At 32.2% G+C, this 17,769-nt stretch overlaps 1 protein-coding gene across 2 annotated transcripts in view; it reads right to left on the reverse strand.

Moving 5' to 3' along the window:
• LOC144449962 (RNA-binding protein, mRNA-processing factor 2a-like) overlaps window positions 1-17,769 on the reverse strand; it is a 287,300-nt gene that overhangs the window by 116,084 nt on the left and 153,447 nt on the right. For both annotated transcript variants that reach the window (XM_078140529.1, XM_078140528.1), the window contains one exon: window positions 16,103-16,156. In XM_078140529.1, the coding sequence (XP_077996655.1) occupies window positions 16,103-16,156 (54 nt within the window). The remainder of the gene's footprint in view (window positions 1-16,102; window positions 16,157-17,769) is intronic.

Raw genomic sequence — 17,769 nt, forward strand, 5'->3', positions numbered from 1 at the left:
CTAAACATCCCTAAGAATGTTCCAACCATATTTCAGACCGATGTGCCGTTGTTTTTAAGTTCAAAATGGGTTGTAGGGGGGGGGGGGGGGGGGTACCTGGAAATAAATTGACATCATGACTTTTCAAACATGGGAAAATAAGCTTTTAAAATGTTGGTCTTCCTTTTTCAACAACAACAACAACAACAACAACTACAACAACAACAGGAACAACAACAACAACAGCGGCTACAAATAACAGTTGCTCACAAGTTAGTAAAATGAAAAACAAAAACAGTCAAATTTTAATTTTCTTTTAATAAACTGTTAATGTAATGATAAATTGAAATGGGTGAATTGAGTGGTACAGATTGTTTTTTTGTCTGAAAATACCAGTGTCTTTCATGTACACTACTATCTACTGAAATTTGGTTCATTTAATGTGTGAATTTACCTTTACACTGTACTGAAAATATTCTTTGTGACATGACTGTGTTTTGGTTTGTGGTTATCACAATGATATGTAACTTCTTCATGTAAATTCTTACTAGTATTAAATGACAGACAAATATGACAGACAACATTTTACATTTGCAGCTCTTGGAAGTTAAAAAAAAAAAGAGTTGGAAAAGGTTCATCTCAGCCTGCCATCAAAATGTAAAAGATGCACCTGCACTAAAACATACTTGACAAGTATCAAAAACTTCTGTTCAAGGTATTTTTTCATCCTATAGATATGACCAATTTTCAACACAAACTTTTAATAACACATTCTAAATATTTCCTAAAATTAGCATATTGGCAACGTCTGCTACATGTGAAACAGAAGACAATATCTCACAAGCTGAGTTAACAGAGAAAAAGTAAAATAAGTTTTTTGCACATACTTTTCAACTTTGCATGAATATACTATTACTTGTAAATATAAAGATAAATAAATAAACTTTGACACTATATGGATGTATTCTCAATACCATTAACAAGAGATGATGGTAGTGAAAGACCACCAGATGACTTCCAACCCCGTGCACAACTAAAACACCTGTATAGTAAAGGGTTAGTGTCAAGTAAAAATGTTGAGAAACTTGACGAATTGAGCAAGAAGCTGTGTGTCAAGAAAGAGATATTAAAGGGAGCAATCCTTCATTTAGAACAACAGAGAAGACTTGCCTCTATGAGGGAAAGAAAAAGAATGGAAGAAAGGGAGCAACGTGCTGAAAAAAATTTGATGAATATGACTGGGATGCGCTTGTCAGAAACAGTGACATTTCCAAATTGAAAGTGAAAGAACTTGATAAGTACCTTTCCAACTATGAAATTCCAGCTGTGGCAGGAATGCACAAAACAGACAAATTTGAGGCTGTAAGATGCCACTATTATCAATCTCAAGAAAGTGAGAGTGATTTGTCATCTGATGACAGTGACAGTGAGAATGATGATACAGCTAGTTCCAACTCTGATGAAGTTGAAGGAGAAATTGGGTCTGATGATGATGATGATGATGACAATGCCATGTTTATATACACAAGATCTGGAAGGAGAGCTACCACTTGGAAATCAAAAATTTAAATAAACACATTCTGAGACTTTGTTTAAAATCCTGCATTCACCTTTGTAATCTAACAAGTATATGTTGTTTTTTGGAAAGGCAATGCACTGGTTAATATAACATTTTGTTTTAACTGGTGTTTGTGTATATATATACACACAATATACAAATTGATTATATATGTAATGGACAAAGTTGGTATTAAGTGTATTATGTACAGTTTTGTACTTGGTATGGAATGTTAACGCACAGGAAGAGTATTCCAAAAAAAAATTATTTGGGTGGGGGGGGGGGGGTACTTGAAATATTTGGGGCTTTGGCAGGAGGGGGGGGTACTTGAAAAACTTTGGAATATGGCAAGGGGGGGTACTTGAAAAAAAATTAGTGTTTTACAAAAAATATCCTGACACCCCCCTACAAGTTTTTGTGAAAGCAGCCTTACATTATATACTTATAGTTTTTGTTTGATTTTGGTTGTTTCAAGGCATAATTCCATGAAAAACGGCTAATAGAAATCACTCTAATAGTTCATACTTGCAATAATCAATATGCGGTCAACCTCACGTATATTACAGTGCCACTGATATTTTCCGGAGAAAAAAAAGCGAGATTTTAGCGCAGAATCTCGTTTTATTTTTTCTTATTTTTTGTAAATTTGCAAGCAATACCAACGACCAAGAATTATTAAAACACCCAAATAAGCCCTGAATGCTTGTATTTTTGAAGTTTCTTATTTATGGGCGGGAAAATACAATTTGACTGGTTTACATTACATGCATGCCAATCACTGGATCAAGGCAAAAATGTCATCGAAGTTCATGTATCACTGTATTATCTAGTTGGAGAGAAAATGCAACATCATCACTGACCACACACTCGTTTGGCAGTTTTGGTATAAGTTTTTGCTCTTTCTTTTTTCAGGAATGGATACTGTGGAAGGCTGTGATCCCATTGTTGACTTACGTTGACTTACTCAAAACATAAAAACAGAAATTACTAAACAGAGAGAAAACACACACACCACAGAAAAACAAAAAAAAAGATCAGCGAGTGAATATTGTACGAGTCATATGAAGAAAAAAATTAAAATCAATAAAAATTAGTTTGACATGTTTAATACAGTATTTTATGACCCCTTATTGATGCTTAGTTTCAGATACTGTACAAATACATTCAAGGCCATCGAAGCCAAACCCATACGTACGCCACGCACACGATACAGTCTGTTACATCATAGGGTCTGGCCGGTTACAAGTCTAAGTAATTTTCTAACTACACATCAAATTGATATCCATATGATTTATGGACCACATAAGGTAAAGACTCCAAATTTGGCACAGATAATGGATATAAACTAAAATTAAAGTCTTCAAAATTTTGTGTTGTTTCGAGAGTTATTAATGAACCCACTTTGCCAGCCATGGCAAATTCAACAGAAATGTACGTATGTACCCACAACACAATCAGTAACTTGAGAACAATGCAAGGTCTGATTGAAAGGCGGAGACACAAAATTTGGCACAGATAATAAATATCCTGAAAATTTTGTGCTGTTTCAAGCACACAGATACAACACAGCTACAATCATTCGCATCGACCGTAATTTGACAACTTGCAAATTTCCTGCTATAACATTTATTCAATATAAATACGCATTGTATGGTTGATTAATAATACATAATAAGAAAAATTTACCTTGGAAATTTAGTGAAAACATGATTTACAGGGTTGTAAGCCACGGAAACTTCCGTGTTATAAGTCCTCACACGATGTTGACAAGGCTGCCATCGTGAAAGTGTACGCCAGAACGAGCAAGCCATTATTAAGTAATTTGCTACCCAGTCTTCGGACTGCACACACACACACACACACACACACACATACACACACACACACTCACACACACACACACACTCACTCACACTTTGCCATGCCACTACTGAACCTAAACATTTCAGTTGTGGTAAAAAAAAACTGGTAGATGATGAGTATTACACTTGAATTAAGAATAATGTTGAGGAACAATTATCTTCAAGCATAACTTAAGAAAAATAGCGAAAAATAATGAAAATGTTTTGATTCATATTTCAAGCACCACAGAACCACTGACATAGACACAGGTTGTTGTGGTATATGTAACGACCAGAGAATATAATTCATATCTTCTGTTCAAAGACAGTAACTTGGTTTGTGGTGATTGCTATACCATGAGTACATTACATGTACAGTTACAGCCAAATTTGAGAAGCAAGATATTCTCTTTGGAAGTGATTATTTCCTTGTTGCTTTAGGAACAACACTTCGAGAAGATGTTGACATTTAAAGAACTGATACAGAGTCATGCCTTACAACTAAATCATGTTACAAAAACGAACAAATTGTATATCATTAGTGTTTTAGGTATCTAAACTGCCATCGGCCAAAAAATCATGAAATATATATTATAAGTCATTGAAAATGACATAGTCCCCGCTATGATTGGGTTTTAAGGAACTGGCAGTTTATGTTGTCATTTTCAAACCTGGTTAATGAACTTGTTTGGCCTAATATGGTTGTTTTTGATATTGTTAGTATATATGAGTTAATGTATGAATTATTAAGTCACAGTTATAGATCAAAGGTCATGTATAATGTTGTTGATGACGTCAGGTCACCTTGTAATAAAGATGGCGTACTTTGTGTAAGTCTGATGTGTCGTCTCAGTGATAGTTATAGCATTTAGTAACTATAGACTGATCGCAGGCCATAACATGGTGTCAGAAGTAAACTTGGGTCGTCAGCGACTAGTGAGTAGCAGTATTTTGATGCAGTAGAGTCCATAATTGCGAGCAAAACTGATTGTTTCTTCACGGAAATTTCCACAACTTCCGACGTCTCAGCACAGACACGTGGTATCAGCTAACCTAGCCGTAAGTACACGTTTCGATTACAAACATTATGGCTTCATACCAGATACCAGCACCGCAACCCATGAACGTGAAAGGGGATGTTTCTACGAATTGGAACAATTTTAAAGCAGCTTGGGACTACTATATCACTGCCACTGAGTTGAAAGAAAAATCCAAAGAAGTTCAAGCTGGAGCCCTGTGTAGTGTAATGGGTATGGACTGCGTCAAAGTCATGAAAAGCCTCACTACCTTGTCCGAAGATGACAAGAAAGACCCAGATAAGATTTTGAAAGCACTAAGTGACCATTTTGTGCCTCAAAAGCATCTACTATTTGAAAGGGTTAAATTTGGTTCTGCTAACCAAACTGACCATGAAACTATTGACCAATATGTAGTGAGACTGCGCCAACTAGCAGAGTCTTGTGAGTTTGACACTCTGAATAACAGTTTGATACGAGATAGACTGGTTATGGGCACTCACGATTCAGCTACTAGAGACAGGTTGCTAAGGGAACACCCAGTCCCTGACCTGAGAGGATGTATTGAAGCACTGAGAGTAAATGAACAGACAAGAGTACACAAAGAGCAGATGAAGGAATCTACAGAAATACAAGATACTGTACATGGTGTACATAAGCAGAGTCGTCAAGGCAACACCCGAAGCAAGGGAAAGCAAGTCAAGAATGACAGATCAGGAAACTACAAGAAACAAAACACAAGCAGTGTATGCAAGTATTGTGGTTCAGATCATGCTAGAGATAAAAGCAGATGTCCTGCCTATGGAAAAAACTGTAACAAGTGTGGCAAACCTAATCACTTTGCAGCTGTATGTCTGGGACATAGAAGAATGTTCAGCCAGGGATCTAAGAAAGTGCATCACACTACAGCCCAAGACAGATATGAAGATGAATCTGAGGATTCTAATGATTCCATTTTTACTGTTCATCGTCTGGGTGCAGAAACAACATATGGATGTCAAGTCAGCATTTATGGTACCTTTAACATTTCACACAGCATATCCATCTACAGTCTCTGTACAGCTTGACTCTGGAGCGACATGTAGTGCCACGTCATACACAGATCTACAGAACATTTTGCAAATAGGTCGTGTGAAATTGGATCCGCCGAAAGGCAAAATCAAGCTGTATGATGGTAGAGTGATTACTCCATTGGGTACATACACGTTGACTGTTAGTCATAGCAATGGTTGTAAACATCGCACAACATTTGACATTCTAAGGCAAGCACCATGGCCCATTATAGATGGCAACACTTGCATTAGGAATGGATGGTTGTCACTTCAGCTTACCAAGTCAGTGAATATGATACAAGGAGAGGAATACAAGGCTGTATCATTTGAGCATATTATGCGTGAATATAAAGATATATTCACAGGACTTGGATGTTTACCTGGTGAATATCATATCCAGGTAGATCCTACTGTTCAGCCAGTTCAGCATGCTCCACGTCGAGTACCAGTGCCTTTGAAGGAGAAACTAAAGACTAGAATTGATGAAATGGAGAAACAAGGCATCATAGCCAAGGTAACAGAACCAACTGACTGGATCAGCAGCCTTGTAGCAGTACAGAAACCAAATAAGCTAAGAGTATGTTTGGATCCAAGAGACTTGAATAGAGCAATCAAGAGACCAAAATACCAATTGCCTACAGTGGACGAACTGTTGCCCAAACTGGTAAATGCCAAGGTATTTACAGTATTGGATGCCAAAGATGGTTTCTTCCAGATAAAGTTAGATGAAGAGAGCTCTCACCTGACTACATTTTGGACACCGTATGGTCGTTATCGGTACCTAAGAATGCCACAAGGCATCAGCAGTGCTCCTGAGGAGTACCAGCGTCATCAAAATGAGGTATTATCTGGATTAAATGGCGTAGAAGCCATAGTCGATGACATTCTGTGCTACGGTTGTGGAAACACAATGGAAGAAGCAGTCAGAGATCATGACAAAAATCTGATGAAACTTCTAGACCGAGCACGCAAGATTAATCTAAAGCTGAATAAGAAGAAGTTCAGACTCAGGAAAAAGGAAGTCTCCTTTATGGGTCAGCTGTTCACCAGTGAAGGATTGAAGCCAGATCCTATGAAGGTGTCTGCAATTACCAATATGCCACCACCAAGCGATAAGAAGGCAGTACAGCGCCTGCTTGGATGTATCAACTACTTATCTAGGTTCATGCCCAAACTCTCTGAAGTTTGTGAACCTCTGCGTAAGATAATGGAGAAGAATATAGAGTTCGTATGGGAAAGCCAGCAAGCAGAAGCTTTTGCCACCATACAACAGCTTATCAGCACAGCACCACTACTCAAGTACTATGACGTACAAAGTGAAGTTACGATTCAGTGTGATGCCTCAGAGTCGGGACTAGGCACTACATTACTACAGTGTGGACAGCCAGTAGCATTCGCATCCCGATCACCCTCAGCAACAGAACGCAGATACGCGCAGATAGAAAAGGAATGTTTGGCCATAGTATTCGCATGCTGTAGGTTTGACCAGTATTTGCATGGTAGAGAATCTATATCAGTTGAATCAGACCACAAACCCTTGGTCCCAATTTTCACCAAACCAATACACTCTTCGCCTAAACGGCTTCAGAGAATGCTGCTTCGATTGCAGAAATACAACCTACATGTTGAGTACTTGCCAGGATCCAAGATGTTCATTGCAGACATGTTGAGCAGGGCTTACGAGCCCAGTACATATGCAGACATCAAGGAGGAAAGCACACCAGATTACCAGATATTCCAGCTTTCTAGAGAGAAGCAATTGTTTCAAGAAATTGCTGAGATCAATCAGGTAGAATATATGCGTTTATCTGAAGGCACACACCAGCAAGTAAAGTCGTGCACCAATGCAGATGCACAATTGCAAACTTTAATGAGTACAGTTATGATAGGATGGCCAGACTCGAGAGATAGCGTTCCAGTTTGCATCCTAGAGTATTGGAATTTCAGAGATGAACTCACTGTACAAGACGGTGTTTTGTACAAGGGGATGAAGGTGATTATTCCAGTTAGTATGCGATCACAGATGATTGCGAGAGCGCATTCTAGCCATTTAGGCCCGGATGCTTGTGTGAGGAGAGCTCATGACGTTCTTTCTCAGTTGTCTATACATGTAGTCATCATATTAAATAGTTTCATAATGTTACAGTTGTCTATACATGTAGTCATCATATTAAATAGTTTCATAATGTTACAGTTGTCTATACATGTAGCCATCATATTAAATAGTTTCATAATGTTACAGTTGTCTATGCATGTAGTCATCATATTAAATAGTTTCATAATGTTACAGTTGTCTATACATGTAGTCATCATATTAAATAGTTTCATAATGTTACAGTTGTCTATGCATGTAGTCATCATATTAAATAGTTTCATTGTTACAGTTGTCTATGCATGTAGTCATCATATTAAATAGTTTCATAATGTTACAGTTGTCTATACATGTAGCCATCATATTAAATAGTTTCATAATGTTACAGTTGTCTATGCATGTATAGTCATCACATTAAATAGTTTCATGTTACAGTTGTCTATACATGTAGTCATCATATTAAATAGTTTCATAATGTTACAGTTGTCTATGCATGTAGTCATCATATTAAATAGTTTCATTGTTACAGTTGTCTATGCATGTAGTCATCATATTAAATAGTTTCATAATGTTACAGTTGTCTATACATGTAGTCATCATATTAAATAGTTTCATAATGTTACAGTTGTCTATACATGTAGTCATCATATTAAATAGTTTCATAATGTTACAGTTGTCTATACATGTAGTCATCATATTAAATAGTTTCATAATGTTACAGTTGTCTATGCATGTAGTCATCATATTAAATAGTTTCATAATGTTACAGTTGTCTATGCATGTAGCCATCATATTAAATAGTTTCATAATGTTACAGTTGTCTATACATGTAGCCATCATATTAAATAGTTTCATAATGTTACAGTTGTCTATGCATGTAGTCATCATATTAAATAGTTTCATGTTACAGTTGTCTATACATGTAGTCATCATATTAAATAGTTTCATAATGTTACAGTTGTCTATACATGTAGTCATCATATTAAATAGTTTCATAATGTTACAGTTGTCTATGCATGTAGTCATCATATTAAATAGTTTCATTGTTACAGTTGTCTATGCATGTAGTCATCATATTAAATAGTTTCATAATGTTACAGTTGTCTATACATGTAGTCATCATATTAAATAGTTTCATAATGTTACAGTTGTCTATACATGTAGTCATCATATTAAATAGTTTCATAATGTTACAGTTGTCTATACATGTAGTCATCATATTAAATAGTTTGAATAATGTTACAGTTGTCTATGCATGTAGTCATCATATTAAATAGTTTCATAATGTTACAGTTGTCTATACATGTAGTCATCATATTAAATAGTTTCATAATGTTACAGTTGTCTATACATGTAGTCATCATATTAAATAGTTTCATAATGTTACAGTTGTCTATACATGTAGTCATCATATTAAATAGTTTCATAATGTTACAGTTGTCTATACATGTAGCCATCATATTAAATAGTTTCATAATGTTACAGTTGTCTATGCATGTAGTCATCATATTAAATAGTTTCATAATGTTACAGTTGTCTATACATGTAGTCATCATATTAAATAGTTTCATAATGTTACAGTTGTCTATACATGTAGTCATCATATTAAATAGTTTCATAATGTTACAGTTGTCTATGCATGTAGCCATCATATTAAATAGTTTCATAATGTTACAGTTGTCTATACATGTAGCCATCATATTAAATAGTTTCATAATGTTACAGTTGTCTATGCATGTAGTCATCACATTAAATAGTTTCATGTTACAGTTGTCTATACATGTAGTCATCATATTAAATAGTTTCATAATGTTACAGTTGTCTATGCATGTAGTCATCATATTAAATAGTTTCATTGTTACAGTTGTCTATGCATGTAGTCATCATATTAAATAGTTTCATAATGTTACAGTTGTCTATACATGTAGTCATCATATTAAATAGTTTCATAATGTTACAGTTGTCTATACATGTAGTCATCATATTAAATAGTTTCATAATGTTACAGTTGTCTATACATGTAGTCATCATATTAAATAGTTTCATAATGTTACAGTTGTCTATGCATGTAGTCATCATATTAAATAGTTTCATAATGTTACAGTTGTCTATGCATGTAGTCATCATATTAAATAGTTTCATAATGTTACAGTTGTCTATGCATGTAGCCATCATATTAAATAGTTTCATAATGTTACAGTTGTCTATACATGTAGCCATCATATTAAATAGTTTCATAATGTTACAGTTGTCTATGCATGTAGTCATCATATTAAATAGTTTCATGTTACAGTTGTCTATACATGTAGTCATCATATTAAATAGTTTCATAATGTTACAGTTGTCTATGCATGTAGTCATCATATTAAATAGTTTCATTGTTACAGTTGTCTATGCATGTAGTCATCATATTAAATAGTTTCATAATGTTACAGTTGTCTATACATGTAGTCATCATATTAAATAGTTTCATAATGTTACAGTTGTCTATGCATGTAGTCATCATATTAAATAGTTTCATAATGTTACAGTTGTCTATACATGTAGTCATCATATTAAATAGTTTCATAATGTTACAGTTGTCTATACATGTAGTCATCATATTAAATAGTTTCATAATGTTACAGTTGTCTATGCATGTAGTCATCATATTAAATAGTTTCATAATGTTACAGTTGTCTATACATGTAGTCATCATATTAAATAGTTTCATAATGTTAGTTGTCTATACATGTAGTCATCATATTAAATAGTTTCATAATGTTACAGTTGTCTATACATGTAGTCATCATATTAAATAGTTTCATAATGTTACAGTTGTCTATACATGTAGTCATCATATTAAATAGTTTCATAATGTTACAGTTGTCTATACATGTAGTCATCATATTAAATAGTTTCATAATGTTACAGTTGTCTATACATGTAGCCATCATATTAAATAGTTTCATAATGTTACAGTTGTCTATGCATGTAGTCATCATATTAAATAGTTTCATAATGTTACAGTTGTCTATACATGTAGTCATCATATTAAATAGTTTCATAATGTTACAGTTGTCTATACATGTAGTCATCATATTAAATAGTTTCATAATGTTACAGTTGTCTATGCATGTAGCCATCATATTAAATAGTTTCATAATGTTACAGTTGTCTATACATGTAGCCATCATATTAAATAGTTTCATAATGTTACAGTTGTCTATGCATGTAGTCATCACATTAAATAGTTTCATGTTACAGTTGTCTATACATGTAGTCATCATATTAAATAGTTTCATAATGTTACAGTTGTCTATGCATGTAGTCATCATATTAAATAGTTTCATTGTTACAGTTGTCTATGCATGTAGTCATCATATTAAATAGTTTCATAATGTTACAGTTGTCTATACATGTAGTCATCATATTAAATAGTTTCATAATGTTACAGTTGTCTATACATGTAGTCATCATATTAAATAGTTTCATAATGTTACAGTTGTCTATACATGTAGTCATCATATTAAATAGTTTCATAATGTTACAGTTGTCTATGCATGTAGTCATCATATTAAATAGTTTCATAATGTTACAGTTGTCTATGCATGTAGTCATCATATTAAATAGTTTCATAATGTTACAGTTGTCTATGCATGTAGCCATCATATTAAATAGTTTCATAATGTTACAGTTGTCTATACATGTAGCCATCATATTAAATAGTTTCATAATGTTACAGTTGTCTATGCATGTAGTCATCATATTAAATAGTTTCATGTTACAGTTGTCTATACATGTAGTCATCATATTAAATAGTTTCATAATGTTACAGTTGTCTATGCATGTAGTCATCATATTAAATAGTTTCATTGTTACAGTTGTCTATGCATGTAGTCATCATATTAAATAGTTTCATAATGTTACAGTTGTCTATACATGTAGTCATCATATTAAATAGTTTCATAATGTTACAGTTGTCTATGCATGTAGTCATCATATTAAATAGTTTCATAATGTTACAGTTGTCTATACATGTAGTCATCATATTAAATAGTTTCATAATGTTACAGTTGTCTATACATGTAGTCATCATATTAAATAGTTTCATAATGTTACAGTTGTCTATGCATGTAGTCATCATATTAAATAGTTTCATAATGTTACAGTTGTCTATACATGTAGTCATCATATTAAATAGTTTCATAATGTTACAGTTGTCTATACATGTAGTCATCATATTAAATAGTTTCATAATGTTACAGTTGTCTATACATGTAGTCATCATATTAAATAGTTTCATAATGTTACAGTTGTCTATACATGTAGTCATCATATTAAATAGTTTCATAATGTTACAGTTGTCTATACATGTAGCCATCATATTAAATAGTTTCATAATGTTACAGTTGTCTATACATGTAGTCATCATATTAAATAGTTTCATAATGTTACAGTTGTCTATACATGTAGTCATCATATTAAATAGTTTCATAATGTTACAGTTGTCTATACATGTAGTCATCATATTAAATAGTTTCATAATGTTACAGTTGTCTATACATGTAGTCATCATATTAAATAGTTTCATAATGTTACAGTTGTCTATACATGTAGTCATCATATTAAATAGTTTCATAATGTTACAGTTGTCTATACATGTAGTCACCATATTAAATAGTTTCATAATATTACAGTTGTCTATACATGTAGTCATCATATTAAATAGTTTCATAATGTTACATTTGTCTATACATGTAGTCATCATATTAAATAGTTTCATAATGTTACAGTTGTCTATACATGTAGTCATCATATTAAATAGTTTCATAATGTTACAGTTGTCTATACATGTAGTCATCATATTAAATAGTTTCATAATGTTACAGTTGTCTATACATGTAGTCATCATATTAAATAGTTTCATAATGTTACAGTTGTCTATACATGTAGTCATCATATTAAATAGTTTCATAATGTTACAGTTGTCTATACATGTAGTCATCATATTAAATAGTTTCATAATGTTACAGTTGTCTATACATGTAGTCATCATATTAAATAGTTTCATAATATTACAGTTGTCTATACATGTAGTCATCATATTAAATAGTTTCATAATGTTACAGTTGTCTATACATGTAGTCATCATATTAAATAGTTTCATAATGTTACAGTTGTCTATACATGTAGTCATCATATTAAATAGTTTCATAATGTTACAGTTGTCTATACATGTAGTCATCATATTAAATAGTTTCATAATGTTACAGTTGTCTATACATGTAGTCATCATATTAAATAGTTTCATAATGTTACAGTTGTCTATACATGTAGTCATCATATTAAATAGTTTCATAATGTTACAGTTGTCTATACATGTAGTCATCATATTAAATAGTTTCATAATGTTACAGTTGTCTATGCATGTAGTCATCATATTAAATCGTTTCATAATGTTACAGTTGTCTATACATGTAGTCATCATATTAAATAGTTTCATAATGTTACAGTTGTCTGTACATGTAGTCATCATATTAAATAGTTTCATGTTACAGTTGTCTATACATGTAGTCATCATATTAAAAAGTTTCATAATATTACAGTTGTCTATACATGTAGTCATCATATTAAATAGTTTCATAATGTTACAGTTGTCTATACATGTAGTCATCATATTAAATAGTTTCATAATGTTACAGTTGTCTATACATGTAGTCATCATATTAAATAGTTTCATAATGTTACAGTTGTCTATACATGTAGTCATCATATTAAATAGTTTCATAATGTTACAGTTGTCTATACATGTAGCCATCATATTAAATAGTTTCATAATGTTACAGTTGTCTATGCATGTAGTCATCATATTAAATAGTTTCATAATGTTACAGTTGTCTATACATGTAGTCATCATATTAAATAGTTTCATAATGTTACAGTTGTCTATACATGTAGTCATCATATTAAATAGTTTCATAATGTTACAGTTGTCTATACATGTAGTCATCATATTAAATAGTTTCATAATGTTACAGTTGTCTATACATGTAGTCATCATATTAAATAGTTTCATAATGTTACAGTTGTCTATGCATGTAGTCATCATATTAAATAGTTTCATAATGTTACAGTTGTCTATACATGTAGTCATCATATTAAATAGTTTCATAATGTTACAGTTGTCTGTACATGTAGTCATCATATTAAATAGTTTCATGTTACAGTTGTCTATACATGTAGTCATCATATTAAATAGTTTCATAATATTACAGTTGTCTATACATGTAGTCATCATATTAAATAGTTTCATAATGTTACAGTTGTCTATACATGTAGTCATCATATTAAATAGTTTCATAATGTTACAGTTGTCTATACATGTAGTCATCATATTAAATAGTTTCATAATGTTACAGTTGTCTATACATGTAGTCATCATATTAAATAGTTTCATAATGTTACAGTTGTCTATACATGTAGCCATCATATTAAATAGTTTCATAATGTTACAGTTGTCTATGCATGTAGTCATCATATTAAATAGTTTCATAATGTTACAGTTGTCTATACATGTAGCCATCATATTAAATAGTTTCATAATGTTACAGTTGTCTATACATGTAGTCATCATATTAAATAGTTTCATAATGTTACAGTTGTCTATACATGTAGTCATCATATTAAATAGTTTCATAATGTTACAGTTGTCTATACATGTAGTCATCATATTAAATAGTTTCATAATGTTACAGTTGTCTATACATGTAGTCATCATATTAAATAGTTTCATAATGTTACAGTTGTCTATACATGTAGTCATCATATTAAATAGTTTCATAATGTTACAGTTGTCTATACATGTAGTCATCATATTAAATAGTTTCATAATATTACAGTTGTCTATACATGTAGTCATCATATTAAATAGTTTCATAATGTTACAGTTGTCTATACATGTAGTCATCATATTAAATAGTTTCATAATGTTACAGTTGTCTATACATGTAGTCATCATATTAAATAGTTTCATAATGTTACAGTTGTCTATACATGTAGTCATCATATTAAATAGTTTCATAATGTTACAGTTGTCTATACATGTAGTCATCATATTAAATAGTTTCATAATGTTACAGTTGTCTATACATGTAGTCATCATATTAAATAGTTTCATAATGTTACAGTTGTCTATACATGTAGTCATCATATTAAATAGTTTCATAATGTTACAGTTGTCTATGCATGTAGTCATCATATTAAATAGTTTCATAATGTTACAGTTGTCTATACATGTAGTCATCATATTATATAGTTTCATAATGTTACAGTTGTCTGTACATGTAGTCATCATATTAAATAGTTTCATGTTACAGTTGTCTATACATGTAGTCATCATATTAAATAGTTTCATAATATTACAGTTGTCTATACATGTAGTCATCATATTAAATAGTTTCATAATGTTACAGTTGTCTATACATGTAGTCATCATATTAAATAGTTTCATAATGTTACAGTTGTCTATGCATGTAGTCATCATATTAAATAGTTTCATAATGTTACAGTTGTCTATACATGTAGCCATCATATTAAATAGTTTCATAATGTTACAGTTGTCTATACATGTAGCCATCATATTAAATAGTTTCATAATGTTACAGTTGTCTATGCATGTAGTCATCATATTAAATAGTTTCATAATGTTACAGTTGTCTATACATGTAGCCATCATATTAAATAGTTTCATAATGTTACAGTTGTCTATACATGTAGCCATCATATTAAATAGTTTCATAATGTTACAGTTGTCTATACATGTAGTCATCATATTAAATAGTTTCATAATGTTACAGTTGTCTATGCATGTAGTCATCATATTAAATAGTTTCATAATGTTACAGTTGTCTATACATGTAGCCATCATATTAAATAGTTTCATAATGTTACAGTTGTCTATACATGTAGCCATCATATTAAATAGTTTCATAATGTTACAGTTGTCTATACATGAGGAGTGCATTCGTAAGATATGTATATAATTACTAAAAGTGCAAATGAGTCTCATTAAAACTAAATGCTACCTCACCAAGCTTTTCAGAACCTAAGTTATGTTTGATGTATGTACCAAATTTATATTGAATTTAAAGTTACAGCCTAATTACTGAAAATCATTAATTATACAAATGAGTCCTTAAAACTACAAGTTTATAATGTTAACAACTTTATATGATACATGTACTTTGTTATCGTCAATGTATGTTCCAAATTATATTGAATTTGAAGCATGCATTCTTAAGATATACCCTAATTACTGAAAAATCATTAATTAGCTCCTTCATATTAAGGGCATGTCCACCAAAAATGTGTTCATTTCAAGCCATTACCCTAAAAGAATATGTACACCAAATTTTGTTTGAATTGAGTCAGCCATTTTTCTGTGAAAACGATGACAGACAGACAGACAGACAGACAGAAAGACTGACAGTCACATAATTTTCATCCCTAATACAGAAGGTAAACTGCAATAATTTTGGCAATGAAAGATTTGTGTGTTGCCGTAGGAACCTACTGACACTTACTGAAGTATTTTTTCCCTGTTTTCCAGTTACTTTCAATAATGAACCCTCATAACCCTGGAAGAAAAAAATTGAAAATGAATTAATAATTTATTTCTAAATCAGACATGTAAATCATTTATATTCTTCTGTTCTCACACTCTTTTCAATTATTTCATCAACTAAGGGCCTTGGGGCTACAATTGTCCTGGGCAGTGGAATAACAATAATAAAAGACAAAAAACAACTTTAAGTCATAGTTCTGCCATGGTACCATCTGAAACATGAGAAATATCTGTAGAATGGCAAGGTACACAAGTACTAGGAGACTTCTATATCATGGTATATATCTAGATATCTGTAGAATGGCCTGGGTACACATGTACTAGGAGACTTCTATATCATGGTATATATCTAGATATCTGTAGAATGGCCTGGGTACACAAGTACTAGGAGACTTCTATATCATGGTATATATCTAGATATCTGTAGAATGGCCTGGGTACACAAGTACTAGGAGACTTCTATATCATGGTATATATCTAGATATCTGTAGAATGGCCTGGGTACACAAGTACTAGGAGACTTCTATATCATGGTATATATCTAGATATCTGTAGAATGGCCTGGGTACACAAATACTAGGAGACTTCTATATCATGGTATATATCTAGATATCTGTAGAATGTCAAGGTACACAAGTACTAGGAGACTTCTATATCATGGTATATATCTAGATATCTGTAGAATGGCCTGGGTACACAAGTACTAGGAGACTTCTATATCATGGTATATATCTAGATATCTGTAGAATGGCCTGGGTACACAAGTACTAGGAGACTTCTCTATCATGGTATATATCTAGATATCTGTAGAATGGCCTGGGTACACAAATACTAGGAGACTTCTATATCATGGTATATATCTAGATATCTGTAGAATGTCAAGGTACACAAGTACTAGGAGACTTCTATATCATGGTATATATCTAGATATCTGTAGAATGGCCTGGGTACACAAGTACTAGGAGACTTCTGTATCATGGTATATATCTAGATATCTGTAGAATGGCCTGGGTACAAAAGTACTAGGAGACTTCTATATCATGGTATATATCTAGATATCTGTAGAATGGCAAGGTACACAAGTACTAGGAGACTTCTATATCATGGTATATATCTAGATATCTGTAGAATGGCCTGGGTACACAAATACTAGGAGACTTCTATATCATGGTATATATCTAGATATCTGTAGAATGGCCTGGGTACACAATTACTAGGAGATTTCTATATCATGGTATATATCTAGATATCTGTAGAATGGCCTGGGTACACAAGTACTAGGAGACTTCTATATCATGGTATATATCTAGATATCTGTAGAATGGCCTGGGTACACAAGTACTAGGAGATTTCTATATCATGGTATATATCTAGATATCTGTAGAATGGCCTGGGTACACAAGTACTAGGAGACTTCTATATCATGGTATATATCTAGATATCTGTAGAATGGCCTGGGTACAAAAGTACTAGGAGACTTCTATATATCTAGATATCTGTAGAATGGCAAGGTACACAAGTACTAGGAGACTTCTATATCATGGTATATATCTAGATATCTGACATAATATTAACAAGTCATTGAAAATGACATTGTCCCCGCTATGATTGGGTTTTAAGGAACTG

Source organism: Glandiceps talaboti, chromosome 19, assembly GCF_964340395.1.
Source record: "Glandiceps talaboti chromosome 19, keGlaTala1.1, whole genome shotgun sequence".
NCBI lineage: Eukaryota > Metazoa > Hemichordata > Enteropneusta > Spengelidae > Glandiceps > Glandiceps talaboti.